Raw genomic sequence first — 15,789 nt, 5'->3', positions numbered from 1 at the left:
TGTGGCTTCAGGCTATTCAGCGTGGGAGAGTCAGGGAATTTTGGCTACCCGGTGTGGAAAACATTTAATCACAGGTAAGCACTACTTGTACAATCTGTTTCTGTAGTTAGTCTTGGCTAGCTAGCTAATGTTGCGGTCGGTAGCAAGCTAGAGGCTAGCACACACGTGGATAGCACAGTCATGAAATGAGGGTTGCCTTACAATATTATTAGCGAGAATCAGGCAATGTTGAAAAGTCATCTTTAGATATGTACTTTTCTTCAATTGAATTTTATATTTGACTAAAACATGTAGTGAACAAGAAAGTTGTTTGAAAAAGGTAGCAACATTCTATCGAATACAGACAGAGTATGGAGCCCCCATTGATTGTGTTGTTTGAGTCACTCAGATAGCATAAGCCATGGCAAAATGTGTAAAATTGCAGGAAATTAGCTTTAAAACTGCACATTTCCTCTCAGCTCCGTGGCAATATGTGTAGAATTCTAGGAAATGATGCCACAACATTTGTTGTCACTCGGGAAATATGCCTGGGGTGAGAAGAAATAACAGCAAGCATAGGCTTGGATCACAACGTAACAGACGTCGTAAAGCAATGGAATCATTACAGACCAAGTAGTCCTACTAAACAACGCCAAGTCGACAGACTAAAACAACCATAATGGCCTCAAAGTCCACCAGGAAATAACTAGATTAAACAACAATGAATAGCTACGGATTCTGATTCATACACGATGTTTGGAGAAAGGGAGACTTGTGCCCTGAGACAGGTGACTGAGTGAAACAGGGACGCATCTGTCTGGGGAGATGATAGCGGCTTGTTCTAATACAATCATTGCAGCAGGTTCAACCGATACCCCGCCTGTTTCTTTACAGACAAAAGAACTAGCCAATAGTTGTTCAGAGTGAAAGAGATGTGTTCTGGCAGCTGAAAAATACTTTTGCCAATCATGGATAATTACAAAAAGATACTAATCGTATTCTGAAAATTCTCCATATCTATTACAATACTTGTTTTGTCCGAGTACTCGGCACACCCCTAGTACACTGTACACAAACACACTGTACACAAAGACAAGCATTCCTCCAAAGGCTCGTGCACAAATTCTTCTGAAGCTTTTGAAAGTACACTGTGCATTAAATCCAAGCTTGCAATTAAAAAAGGAATGTGTTAATTAGGGTGCTAACCCAGCAGGTAAAACTGATGTCATGACATTATCCCAACCAGCTTTGCCTGTTTGGAATCCTAAATCCCTAATATTCTGTACCTGTATTTCGAACCAGAAGTTCCAGGCGGGGGCATCCAGGCCGTGGGAGTAGAATATAAAGTACTCTCCAGCCAGGTGGTACTGGGGAACACCATCCCCAAACGACCAGCTGGACAGAGAGGCCCCTTGGTGGGGTCTCAGGTAGAGGGACATGTGGCTGGGACCTGGGGGACGGACATAGTCACACACAATGCATGTCACAAACTATGGTTCCTAGATACTGCCTTTTCTCACACAACATTTGGAGAGAAGGACAAGGATTGGAGTAACAGATCCTACAGCAGGTAGTGATAGAGGATTGGATCCTACACAGGTAGTGATAGAGGATTGGATCCTACAGCAGGTAGTGATAGAGGATTGGATCCTACAGCAGATAGTGATAGAGGATTGGATCCTACAGCAGGTAGTGATAGAGGGTTGGAGTAATGGACCCTACAGCAGGTAGTGATAGAGGATTGGACCCTACAGCAGGTAGTGATAGAGGGTTGGAGTAATGGACCCTACAGCAGGTAGTGATAGAGGATTGGAGTAATGGACCCTACAGCAGGTAGCGATAGAGGATTAGAGTAATGGACCCTACAGCAGGTAGCGATAGAGGATTAGAGGATTGGATCCTACAGCAGGTAGTGATACCGGATTGGATCCTATAGCAGGTAGTGATAGAGGATTGGAGTAATGGATCCTACAGCAAGTAGTGATAGAGGATTGGATCCTACAGCAGGTAGTGATAGAGGATTGGAGTAATGGACCCTACAGCAGGTAGTGATAGAGGATTGGATCCTACACAGGTAGTGATAGAGGATTGGATCCTACAGCAGGTAGTGATAGAGGATTGGATCCTACAGCAGGTAGTGATAGAGGATTGGAGTAACGGATCCTACAGCAGGTAGTGATAGAGGATTGGAGTAAAGGATCCTACAGCAGGTAGTGATAGAGGATTGGAGTAACGGACCCTACAGCAGGTAGTGATAGAGGATTGGAGTAATGGACCCTACAGCAGGTAGTGATAGAGGATTGGAGTAATGGACCCTACAGCAGGTAGTGATAGAGGATTGGAGTAATGGACCCTACAGCAGGTGGTGATAGAGGATTGGATCCTACAGCAGGTAGTGATAGAGGATTGGATCCTACAGCAGGTAGTGATAGAGGATTGGAGTAATGGATCCTACAGCAGGTAGTGATAGAGGATTGGAGTAATGGACCCTACAGCAGGTAGTGATAGAGGACTGGATCCTACACAGGTAGAGATAGAGGATTGGATCCTACAGCAGGTAGTGATAGAGGATTGTATCCTACACAGGTAGTGATAGAGGATTGGATCCTACACAGGTAGTGATAGAGGATTGGATCCTACAGCAGGTAGTGATAGAGATTTGGAGTAACGGATCCTACAGCAGGTAGTATTAGAGGATTGGAGTAAAGGATCCTACAGCAGGTAGTGATAGAGGATTGGAGTAAAGGATCCTACAGCAGGTAGTGATAGAGGATTGGAGTAAAGGACCCTACAGCAGGTAGTGATAGAGGATTGGCGTAACGGACCCTACAGCAGGTAGTGATAGAGTAATGGACCCTACAGCAGGTAGTGATAGAGGATTGGAGTAATGGATCCTACAGCAGGTAGTGATAGAGGATTGGAGTAATGGATCCTACAGCAGGTAGTGATAGAGGATTGGATCCTACAGCAGGTAGTGATAGAGGATTGGATCCTACAGCAGGTAGTGATAGAGGATTGGATCCTACAGCAGGTAGTGATAGAGGATTGGACCCTACAGCAGGTAGTGATAGAGGGTTGGAGTAATGGACCCTACAGCAGGTAGTGATAGAGGATTGGAGTAATGGACCCTACAGCAGGTAGTGATAGAGGATTAGAGTAATGGACCCTACAGCAGGTAGCGATAGAGGATTAGAGTAATGGACCCTACAGCAGGTAGCGATAGAGGATTAGAGGATTGGATCCTACAGCAGGTAGTGATACCGGATTGGATCCTATAGCAGGTAGTGATAGAGGATTGGAGTAATGGATCCTACAGCAAGTAGTGATAGAGGATTGGATCCTACAGCAGGTAGTGATAGAGGATTGGAGTAATGGACCCTACAGCAGGTAGTGATAGAGGATTGGATCCTACACAGGTAGTGATAGAGGATTGGATCCTACAGCAGGTAGTGATAGAGGATTGGATCCTACAGCAGGTAGTGATAGAGGATTGGATCCTACAGCAGGTAGTGATAGAGGATTGGAGTAATGGACCCTACAGCAGGTAGTGATAGAGGATTGGATCCTACAGCAGGTAGTGATAGAGGATTGGAGTAACGAATCCTACAGCAGGTAGTGATAGAGGATTGGAGTAATGGACCCTACAGCAGGCAGTGATAGAGGATTGGATCCTACAGCAGGTAGTGATAGAGAATTGGAGTAACGGATCCTACAGCAGGTAGTGATAGAGGATTGGAGTAACGGATCCTACAGCAGGTAGTGATAGAGGATTGGAGTAACGGACCCTACAGCAGGTAGTGATAGAGGATTGGAGTAATGGACCCTACAGCAGGTAGTGATAGAGGATTGGAGTAATGGACCCTACAGCAGGTAGTGATAGAGGATTGGAGTAATGGACCCTACAGCAGGTGGTGATAGAGGATTGGATCCTACAGCAGGTAGTGATAGAGGATTGGATCCTACAGCAGGTAGTGATAGAGGATTGGAGTAATGGATCCTACAGCAGGTAGTGATAGAGGATTGGAGTAATGGACCCTACAGCAGGTAGTGATAGAGGATTGGATCCTACACAGGTAGAGATAGAGGATTGGATCCTACAGCAGGTAGTGATAGAGGATTGTATCCTACACAGGTAGTGATAGAGGATTGGATCCTACAGCAGGTAGTGATAGAGATTTGGAGTAACGGATCCTACAGCAGGTAGTATTAGAGGATTGGAGTAAAGGATCCTACAGCAGGTAGTGATAGAGGATTGGAGTAAAGGATCCTACAGCAGGTAGTGATAGAGGATTGGAGTAAAGGACCCTACAGCAGGTAGTGATAGAGGATTGGCGTAACGGACCCTACAGCAGGTAGTGATAGAGTAATGGACCCTACAGCAGGTAGTGATAGAGGATTGGAGTAATGGATCCTACAGCAGGTAGTGATAGAGGATTGGAGTAATGGATCCTACAGCAGGTAGTGATAGAGGATTGGATCCTACAGCAGGTAGTGATAGAGGATTGGATCCTACAGCAGGTAGTGATAGAGGATTGGATCCTACAGCAGGTAGTGATAGAGATTTGGAGTAACGGATCCTACAGCAGGTAGTATTAGAGGATTGGAGTAAAGGATCCTACAGCAGGTAGTGATAGAGGATTGGAGTAATGGATCCTACAGCAGGTAGTGATAGAGGATTGGAGTAATGGACCCTACAGCAGGTAGTGATAGAGGACTGGATCCTACAGCAGGTAGTGACAGATGATTGGAGTAAAGGATCCTACAGCAGGTAGTGATAGAGGATTGGATCCTACAGCAGGTAGTGATAGAGGATTGGAGTAATGGATCCTACAGCAGGTAGTGATAGAGGATTGGATCCTACACAGGTAGTGATAGAGGATTTGATCCTACAGCAGGTAGTGATAGAGGATTGGAGTAACGGATCCTACAGCAGGTAGTGATAGAGGATTGGATCCTACACAGGTAGTGATAGAGGATTTGATCCTACAGCAGGTAGTGATAGAGGATTGGAGTAACGGATCCTACAGCAGGTAGTGATAGAGGATTGGATCCTACAGCAGGTAGTGATAGAGGATTGGATCCTATAGCAGGTAGTGATAAAGGATTGGATCCTACACAGGTAGTGATAGAGGATTGGAGTAATGGATCCTACAGCAGGTAGTGATAGAGGATTAGAGTAATGGACCCTACAGCAGGTAGTGATAGAGGATTGGAGTAATGGACCCTACAGCAGGTAGTGATAGAGGATTGGAGTAAAGGACCCTACAGCAGGTAGTGATAGAGGATTGGATCCTACAGCAGGTAGTGATAGAGGATTGGAGTAATGGATCCTACAGCAGGTAGTGATAGAGGATTGGATCCTACACAGGTAGTGATAGAGGATTTGATCCTACAGCAGGTAGTGATAGAGGATTGGAGTAACGGATCCTACAGCAGGTAGTGATAGAGGATTGGATCCTACACAGGTAGTGATAGAGGATTTGATCCTACAGCAGGTAGTGATAGAGGATTGGAGTAACGGATCCTACAGCAGGTAGTGATAGAGGATTGGATCCTACAGCAGGTAGTGATAGAGGATTGGATCCTATAGCAGGTAGTGATAAAGGATTGGATCCTACACAGGTAGTGATAGAGGATTGGAGTAATGGATCCTACAGCAGGTAGTGATAGAGGATTAGAGTAATGGACCCTACAGCAGGTAGTGATAGAGGATTGGAGTAATGGACCCTACAGCAGGTAGTGATAGAGGATTGGAGTAAAGGACCCTACAGCAGGTAGTGATAGAGGATTGGAGTAATGGATCCTACAGTGCCTTCAGAAAGTATTCACACCCCTCGACTTTTTCCACATTTTGTTGTGTTACTAATTGTCATTTTTCTGTCAACGATCTACTCAAAACACTGTCAGTGAAAAAACAACAATTGTAACATTTGTAAATAAAGATATATATATATATATATATTTATTATAATAATCCTGATTAGATATGTAGTCAACCCCCTGAGTCAATACATGTTAGAATCAGACTTCTAAGAGCTTTACACACCTGGATTGTGCAACATTTGCCCATTATTCTTTTTTTAAATTTTTTATTCACTGCTCGACTGAGGGACCTTACAGATACTGTAATTGTATGTTTGGGGTACAGAGATGGGGTATTCATTTAAAAATCATGTTAAATGCTATTATTGCACAGAGAGAGTCTGTGCAACTTATTATGTGACTTGTTAAGCACCTTTTTACTCCTGTGCTTATTTAGGCTTGCCTTAACAACGGGGTTGAATACTTACTGACTCAAGACATTATAGCTTTTAATTTTTAATAATTCAGTAAACATTTAGAAAAACATAATTCCACATTGACATTATGGGCAATTGTGTGTAGGCCAGTGACAAGCAATCTCAATTTAAATTCAGGCTGGAACAACAAGATGTGTAAGAAGTCAAGGGGTGGGAATACGTTCTGAAGGCACTGTAGCGGTAGAGGATGAAGGGTCGTCATTGTAAAATAAGAATTTGTTCTTAACTGACTTGCCTAGATAAATAAAGGTTCAATTTAAAAAATAAAAAATACCATGTGTTCAATGTTCATATAATCTCACCTTTGACTTCAAATGTAATCTTCACTGTGCCCCATTTTGTCTGTTCTTTAGAAAGGACCTGAAACTCGATGGGAGACTTGGGAAAGACTTCAGGGGCTGGGAGGTACCAGTTCTTCCTGAAAACAAGGAAATTGACACAATGCCGTTATTTTTGCTAAACCAGTCGATACCTGCCAGACATGTTTAATAAATATATGGTATGTGCATGACACAGTAAAATAGTTTCTCCTTTATGAAACACAACCAAATACGTCAGCATTTTGTTGCCATAGACAACACTTTTTAACCCCTTTGAGATACAATATAATAATAAGTGTTATTTAATTACGCCATGTGCGCCCGTAGAGATCCTATTAAATTAGTATACAGTGTATTCAGACACCTAGACTTTTCCCACATTTTGTTACAGCCTTATTCTAAAATGGATTAAATAGCTTTTTTCCCCAAATTTATAAGAGATAAAATATAGAGATACTTTGCTAGGAGACTCGAAATTGAGCTCAGGTGCACCTTATTTCGATTGATCATCCTTAAGATGTTTCTACAACTTGATTGGACATGATTTGGAAAGGCACACACCTTTCTATATAAATGGTGCCACAGTTGACAGTGCACGTCAGAGCAAAAACCAAGCCATGAGGTCAAAGGAATTGTCTGTAGAGCTCCGAGACAGGATTGTGTCGAGGCACAGATCTGGGAAGGTTACCAAAAAAATTTGGTATCGTTGAAGGTCCCCATCGATCTTTAAATGGAAGAAGTTTAGAACCTCCAAGAGCTGACAGCCCGGCCAAATTGAGCAATCGGGGGAGAAGGGCCTTGGTCAGGGAGGTGACCAAAAACCTGATGGTCACTTTGACAGAGCTCCAGAAGGACAACAATCTCTGCAACACTCCACCGATCAGGCCTTTATGGTAGAGTGGTCAGACGGAAGCCACTCTTCAGTAAAAGGCACATACTTGGAGTTTGCCAAAAGTCGCCTAAAGGACTCTGACCATGAGAAACATGATTCTCTGGTCTGATGAAACCAAGATTGGAGGAAACCTGGCACCATCCCTACAGTGAAGCATGGTGGTGGCAGCATCATGTTGTGGGGAGGTTTTTCAGTGGCAGGGACTGGGAGACTAGTCAGGATTGAGGGAAAGATGAACGGAGCAAAGTACAAAGAGATCCTTGATGAAAACCTGCTCCAGAGCCTCAGACTGGGGTGAAGGTTCACCTTTCAACAGGACAACGACCATAAGCACACAGCCAAGACAACGCAGTAGTGTCTTTGGGACAAGTCTCTGAATGTCCTTGAGTGGCCCAGCCAGAGCCTGGACTTGAACCCGATCGAACATCTCTGGAGAGACCTGAAAATAGCTGTGCAGCAACGCTCCCCGTCCAACCTTACAGAGCTTGAGAGGATCTGCAGAGAAGAATGGGAGAAACTCCCCAAATACAGGTGTGCCGAGGTTGTAGCATCATACCCAAGAAGACTCAAGGCTGTAATCGCTGCCAAAGGTGCTTCAACAAAGTACTGAGTAAAGGGTCTGAATACTTAAATGTGTAAATGTGATATTTCAGTTGTTTATTTTGTCATTATGGGGTATTTTAGAATAAGGTTGTAACGTAACAAAATGTGGAAAATGTAAAGGGGTCTGAATACACTGTATACTACGTATTCTAATTCCTAGTTCTATGGGTATGACTCACTTGACAAGGAACTTGACCGGTAGGAACCAGGGGTAGCCACAGAAAGGCCTGTCCTCCTGACAGCTGGTCCTGATAGTGTCGTTGATCTCTGGTATGATAGGCGTGATGTGCTGCATGCCAGTGTAGTCAAAGCTGTTGATCCACAGACCTGAGTCTCTGCTCTTCACCTGGCCATCCAGACCATGGAAGGTACGAGTGGTGTGCTGACAGGAAGAGAAGAGAGAAAAGGTGAAAAGATATTCAGCAACTCATGGTAGAACACCCGAGGGGGAAGCTGTTTCAAAAGTACATGTTTAGCAGGAGCAGACAGAAAGACTCAGTCAACATTGACACACAGTTGTTAATTTGAAATAACAGTGTGTTTGTTCTTAAGTCCTGGATAAATAAAAATGTGCTTAGTGGAGCAGGCAGAAAGACGGTCAACATTGCCAGGTTGTCATTGTAATATAAAGGTCTGTATTTAATTCAGTGAGATACACACACTAAGCCCAATGCATCAGATGATCGTTTATTCAATGTTGTCAGGTGTGTGTGCGTCTAAGCAGAAAGTGCCTGAGATGGTCTCGGGACTAGAACCGTTTGAGGTGTGAGCCAGACGGGTCGGGTGTGTGTCAGATGGTCTCACCTGAAGAAAGACCCGTTTGGGGCGTGGGCCCGAGGGGTCTGCTGTGTAGGGGAAGAACATTCCACACAACACCAACACCAGAAACACAGTGAACACTGTTCCCAGACCTGCCAACAGCCACTTAGTAGACCTAGCCAAGTAGATGAAGTGGAGCTGGGGGGGAGAGAGGGATGAGGGAGAGAATCAAAACACACATCAGATCACTCAAAGCTGTTTAAAGTCATCAGCTGATATAATATTTCATCTTTCTACCTAATATCCTCCATTCCATGATGGAGAGGGGAGTTGCTGCTGACCTGGTTGGTATTGTATTGTAATAAATACTGCTATGCTGGCGCTTCCAAAGGTTTCTATGGGAATGTTATTTCCACAACGACTACAGTCAGGAACACGTTCCTGTCCTCTTCCCTCTTTTGGAAAGCTAGCTAGTATTAACCATGGTTCTACTCTACTCACAAAGAAGGAGGAGAGGAAGAGTGTGGCGAGGGTGACGAGGGTAGCCAGGACCACGTCAGGGGGGATCTCTGTGCCGCTGCGCCCCAGGATGGGCGTGAAGATCTCAAACACTACCCAGATCAGGAACATGAAGTGGACATAGGGCAGAGCCAGACCCAGCTGGTAGAGAACAGAGTACTTCACCGATGCACCTGGAGACACAGGAGAGATACATTAACGAACCCAGACCCAGCTTGTAGAGAACAGAGTACTTCACTTGCACCAAACAAATAAGAGATCAATATAAAACCCTTTCAATTCAAAACTCATCATGTGATACATTAATGTATCGTTGTTGCTGCTGAGCTGTGAAAATGACCTGACAACCTTCTGATTGAAACATCACACTTCATAATAACAATGGGAGCATTGAACAGTATCCACGTCTATCCAATAACCTGTATCCATGTTCATGAAAAGGAATCTCCTTATGGGAAGCAACTTATCGATCTACAGTGCATTCGGAAAGTGTTCAGACCTCTTGACTTTTTCCACATTTTACAGCCTTATTCTAAAATTGATTAAATCGTTTTTTCCCCTCATCAAATCTACACATAATACCCCATAATGACAAAGCAAAAACAGGTTTTTAGAAATGTTTGCATATTTATAAAACATTTTAAAATTTAAAAATCACATTTACATATTTATTCAGACCCTTTACTCAGTACTTTGTTGAAGCACCTTTGGCAGGGATTAAAGCCTGGAGTCTTCTTGGGTATGGCACTACAAGCTTGGCACAACTATATTTGGAGAGTTTCTCCCATTCTTCTCTGCAGATCATCTCAAGCTCTGTCAGGTTGGATGGGGAGCGTCGCTGCACAGATATTTTCAGGTCTCTCCAGAGATGTTCGATCGGATTGAAATTTGGGCTCTGGTTGGGGCCACAAGGACATTCAGAGACTTGTCCCGAAGCCACTACTGCGTTGCTTTGGCTGTGTGCTTAGGGTCGTTGTCCTGTTGAAAGGTGAACCTTCACCCCAGTCTGAGGCTCTGAAGCAGGTTTTCATCAAGGATCTCTTTGTACTTTGCTCCGCTCATCTTTGCCTCGATCCTGACTAGTCTCCCAGTCCCTGCCACTGAAAAACCTCCCCAGAGCATGATGGTGCCACCACCATGCTTCACCGTAGGGATGGTGCCAGGTTTCCTCCAGACGTGAAGCTTGGCATTCAGGTCAAAGAGTTCAATCTTGTTTTCATCAGACCAGAGAATCTTGTTTCTCATGGTCCGAGAGTCCTTTAGTATGTGCCTTTTACTGAGTGGCTTCCGTCTGACCACTCTACCATAAAGGCCTGATTGGTGTAGTGCTGCAGAGATGGTTGTCCTTCTGGAAGGTTCTCCCATCTCCACAGAGGAGCTCTAGAGCTCTGTCAGAGTCAACATCGGGTTCTTGGTCACCTCCCTGACCAAGGCCCTTCTCCCCCGATTGCTCAGTTTGGCCAGGCAGTCAGCTCTTGGAAGAGTCTTGGTGGTTGTAAACTTCTTCCATTTAAAGAATGATGGAGGCCACTGTTCTTGGTAGCCTTTCCCAGATCTGTGCCTCGACACAATCCTGTCTCGGAGCTCTACGGACAATTCCTTCAACATCATGGCTTGGTTTTTGCTCTGACATGCACTGTCAACTGTGGGACCTTATATATAGACAGGTGTGTGCCTTTCCAAATCATGTCCAATGAATTGGATTTACCACAGGTGGACTCCAATCAAGTTGGAGAAACATCTCAATGATGATCAATTGAAACAGAATGCACCGGAGCTCAATTTCGAGTCTCATAGCAAAGGGTCTGAATACTTATGTAAATAAGGTATATAAAAAAAAAGTTTATACATTTGCTAAAATGTCTAAAAACATGTTTTTGTTTTTTCATTATGGGGTATTGTGTGTAGAATGATGGAAAAAATATATCAAATACATTTTCATATATGGCTGTAACGTAACAAAATGTGTAAAAACTCAAGGTGTCTGAAATCTATCCATCTATTCCCTCCTCACCTCTGAGTTTAAACTCCCTGGCGAGGAGCAGCTTGGTGGTCAGAGGGAAGGCCACCATCAGCATGGGGACGTAGGCAGAGCAGAGGTCGTTAGCTGTGAGGTAGACTAGGGCACCGCACCACAGCAGCAGGCTCACGTCAAAGTAGAGCTCCCCCAGCTCCAGACGACGTACACCCTGCAGGAGGACGACCAGACAGACCAGGTCAGCAAGGGACAATCCCTGTCACTGGTGTATTGATACAGTATGCAAGAGGAACACTCAGACAGACAGGGGTCAATAAGGGCAGACAGACCGTCATCCATTCCCCCAAAATAGGCTAATCCATTTAATTGTTATATCAACACCAAGGTCTATCAAAATGTTTTTCTCTCATGGTTACTTGGCTGCATAGTCAACATAAAATTCAGTCAGATTGGTTTTGATGCATGTTTTATTGAGCTGCCTTACACAGACCATGTGAGAACCATGGAGAGAGAGTGAACTTCAGCCCAGATAGACCCACCCTGACATCCCACAGGCGAATGGCCAGGACTCTGCCTTTCACTCTCCCTCTACTTCTCTGTTTCTCTCCCTCTACTTCTCTCAGTCTCTCTCTCTCTCTCGGCACCACTTAGTGATGTGTGAATACCAACAAAGGTCTCATTCACAGAGTTTAAAACCACTCCATTATCGCCAGTACTGTGCCTGAATCACACATAATTCTGACTCTGGTCATGGAGGAGAATGTTGTTTAATCTACCTCTTAATATCCTCTGTACGTTTACCCTGGCACTGTAGTGAAGTATGAACTACTGCCTTCAACTACAACAGTGGAGACTGGCACCACTCAGTGTCTCTGTGTCCAGGCCTGGAGCTCTTGCCACTCAGTGTCCAGGCCTGGAGCTCTGCCACTCAGTGTCCAGGCCTGGAGCTCTGCCACTCAGTGTCCAGGCCTGGAGCTCTGCCACTCAGTGTCCAGGCCTGGAGCTCTGCCACTCAGTGTCCAGGCCTGGAGCTCTGCCACTCAGTGTCTCTGTAGGAAGCAAAGACTAGCCTGCTACAGCACCACTACCTACCATAGAGCACTGGCATAAAATCATTGGCTACATCCCAATATGCAGGCTAATATAGAACTGACAATAAATGCCCAATACATTGCTTCATTCCAAGTGGTATGGTATGCCAGTGTGCATATTAAAATATAGATATTGTCCACACCCGTGGAACAAATGCACCCAGGATAATACCAAAATAACCCAGCGTGGTTACAGACTGACCTCTCTGTTCAATGACAGAAACAGAAGCAGAGTCTGTATAAACGTGGCTAGGCTGGGCATAAGACTATAGCACTATTGACACAAGTCTGTTGAAAGCACAACATACGCGTGCTGTTTTAAACCTGCAGGGCTGAACTGAACAGTTTCAGAATAATATCTGTTACAAGCTTTTCAAAGCGTCTGGTCTGAGTGGTAGAACTTGTTCAGTCATATGACTGTGTGAGTTTGAGGTTTCCAACCGGCAAGGCTTCACATTGTGGTAAAAAATAAAAAATTTGCTGCAGTATCGAGTAGGGCTGTCCCTGACAAAATAATTTATATTGGTCGACAGACTAATTGATTGGTAGAATTGTACTTGTATTTTTCCATACCTAGGTACCCCCTATGAGTTTTAATGACATCAAAGCACCTGAGCTCAATGTGGAGTCTCATAGCGAAGGTTCTGAATACTTATGTAAATAAGGTATTTCTGTGCTAAAATTTCTAAAAACCTGTTTTTGCTTTGTCATTATGGGGTATTGTGTGTAGATTGATGAGAGAAAAAAACAACACTTTACCCATTTTAGAAAAAGGCTGTAATGTAACAAAATGTGGAAAACGTCAAGGGGTCTGAATACTTTCCGAATGCACTGTATGCATTGAGCTTGTCTGATGCATTAAGATGGTCTGATGCTTTAAGCTCCCTGTTTGATTAAATAAAACACAAAGAGATCAGAGATCTAGGGAAGATAACAACGTTAACCCGACCATCTTCCTCCTGCTGGCTTTCATACATTCTGCCACTACTCTCCTGAAGTTGCCGGTAAAAGGCTACATGAAGAGTCAGCAACCTTTCTCATGTTGAATGCCAATTTATCTTACCATTTCTACCGATCTGCATGCCAGTTATGACTTTCATTTACACATTTTCATGGAACAGTTTCATTTCATTTATAATAACGTCTTCGTATTGTAAATGTTCTTTCCAAATCTAAATGAAAATGATACAAACCTACAAAGTACCTTCTATTGCCATTGCCAGCTATGTAAAAAGTAGCAACAAATAAAAACATTGCTGCCTGCAGGTAGAAAATATCCTGAAAATAAACACTCTATAAATCACATTGTCTATGCATAGCCTGTCTGCAATGAACTTGAAACATTGTATCAACTATTAACTTGGGTCCAGCTGAAGCTTGAGCTAGCTAACTTGCGACATTGTATAAAATACTCTGGGCCCTCAGAGTTTCTCCACACCAGTGAGCTCAGGACAGACACAGCTGTAGGCTATTTGCGTAATCAGGTAGACCTATTTTGTGTTTCTCAGAATCAGAGCATGACTTCTGCGTTCTGCAAACAATGTGTCCACTGACAATGAGAACAGCAAAAGATTGGAATAATATGTTGAATGCATTAACAGAAATTAACATTGTAGATTAGAAATTATAGGAATTAATAGTAAATGTACTACTGGTGATATATGTAATGGGGAATTTATATATACACACTAACAATCAAATGCAAACAATTCGCACAATGAAGTTATGAAACAATGAATGTGCACAAATTGGCGGGAGAGAAGGCATTCTGGGAAAAGACAATTTTGCAGCCACACTCCCCTTCTTGGACTGTGTAATCCCCGCTGCCAGATATAATCACTGAGTCTCCTCCCTGTTTCACACCTGGTAGTTTGGTGGATGGGACTACCAGCTCTCTGTAACCTAGAGGGCAACTAGTGGGTCCCTCTCCTCTATACCATGTTTCTTGTAGAATGACAATGTCTGTATTTCTGATTTCTATGGTGAAGTCTGGGTTCCTGCTCTTTAGGCCAAAGGCCGATGACCTCAGTCCTTGTATATTCCAGGATGAGATAGTAAAAGCTTTGTGTTCCATGGTGTCTAGTGTTGCTATTTGTGTGGTTTAGGCCCGGACCATTAGGTGTGAGCAGATTATGCTGGGCGTCTGGTGCATGCCTCTTGGGTCGCAGGATGGGGCTTGGGTAGGGTGTCTTAGTGGAGGTTGGACCTGTTGCTCTACTCAAGGTCTGGGCATGTGCAGCTGCCATGTTGAGGTCCTTGCTGCAGGGGCGGGGGACATGGACGGGGGCAGAAGTGGGCTGTTCTGTTAAACTTCCCTGGGGGGAAGTATGGCTAGCTCCTATGAGTTGTTCATTGTCGCATCTCAGTTCTCACCTCTTCCTGCAGTGCTGTTAGCTGGGCTGTGTTCTCTATTTCCTCAAGTTCTCTCACCTCAGACCGGAGTGCGGCCAGCTCTCCCAGACAGCCATTTATCTCCACCTTCAGCCCTTAAGGTCCTGTTGGGGGAGGGGTGTGTGGTTGTGCTGGTCTGTTTTGTGATTCTGTGCTGTCTTGTGTGTGTGGACTAGCTCACCATCTCTGAATGTATCCCTCTCGACTATGGGGGTGACTCTCCTCGTCTGCAGGGCAGTTTGAAGAGGTGTGATCAGACTAGCTTGGAGTGGGGTAGTCGTCATCAAGAGAGAGCTTCTCCTGCCGTGCTCTTCTGTGGAAGTCTGTGCTCTTCTGTGGAAGTCTGTGCTCTTCTGTGGAAGTCTGTGCTCTTCTGTGGAAGTATGTGCTCTTCTGTGGAAGTCTGTGCTCTTCTGTGGAAGTCTGGACTTCTGTGGAAGTCCTACTGAAAGTGTTTTGAAGTTTCCCTCCTCCACTGTTCCATTGTTGTACAGATTGAATAGGTTGTCTCAGGGTCCTTGTTTTCAGGTATTCTGATCTTTGGCCCTCTGCCAATACCCTCTCTCTTGAAGGAGGGTGCTGTGCTCTTATAGCAGTGTGCAATGCCCAGGGATGGTCTGTGTAGAAGATTAAGTTGCTTTCTTTCCTATTTTTGTAGCAGTCAGCAAAAAGTGTCTCTGGATTGTCCATGAGGAGCTTCTCTTTGTAATCTTTTTATATCCAAGGGATACTGTACTGTGGTGACCTCTGCAAAGGGGGAATGCATGGAGCAGGGGGACAAAATTTGGTTGGGGGAGGAACTCTGCTGCCATAGTTGGGCTGAAGGACTTTCACACCTGTCACTTCACACCTTAGTGCTAATTGAAGTTGCAGCAGGATCAGTTATTTCCTAGCAAGCTTGGTAGCCTTTTAATTTAGCATTCAGCCTGTATAAAGTAAAATACGTAGAGATGATTGT

At 44.2% G+C, this 15,789-nt stretch overlaps 1 protein-coding gene across 2 annotated transcripts in view; it reads right to left on the bottom strand.

Moving 5' to 3' along the window:
• The window catches only part of LOC139422724 (endoplasmic reticulum metallopeptidase 1-like), a 48,357-nt gene that overhangs the window by 4,177 nt on the left and 28,391 nt on the right, over positions 1-15,789 (bottom strand). For both annotated transcript variants that reach the window (XR_011635752.1, XM_071174031.1), the window contains exons 10-15: positions 11,386-11,560; positions 9,354-9,544; positions 8,898-9,050; positions 8,273-8,475; positions 6,581-6,696; positions 1,266-1,429 (exon numbers count right to left, since the gene is read on the bottom strand). Coding sequence is in view for 1 of the 2 variants with exons in the window: in XM_071174031.1 (XP_071030132.1) it covers positions 1,266-1,429; positions 6,581-6,696; positions 8,273-8,475; positions 8,898-9,050; positions 9,354-9,544; positions 11,386-11,560 (1,002 nt within the window). In the remaining variant the exon portion in view is untranslated. The remainder of the gene's footprint in view (positions 1-1,265; positions 1,430-6,580; positions 6,697-8,272; positions 8,476-8,897; positions 9,051-9,353; positions 9,545-11,385; positions 11,561-15,789) is intronic.

This window comes from Oncorhynchus clarkii, chromosome 12 (genome assembly GCF_045791955.1).
Source record: "Oncorhynchus clarkii lewisi isolate Uvic-CL-2024 chromosome 12, UVic_Ocla_1.0, whole genome shotgun sequence".
NCBI classification, from domain to species: Eukaryota; Metazoa; Chordata; class Actinopteri; order Salmoniformes; family Salmonidae; genus Oncorhynchus; species Oncorhynchus clarkii.
This window is presented reverse-complemented; position numbering and strand designations above follow the sequence as displayed.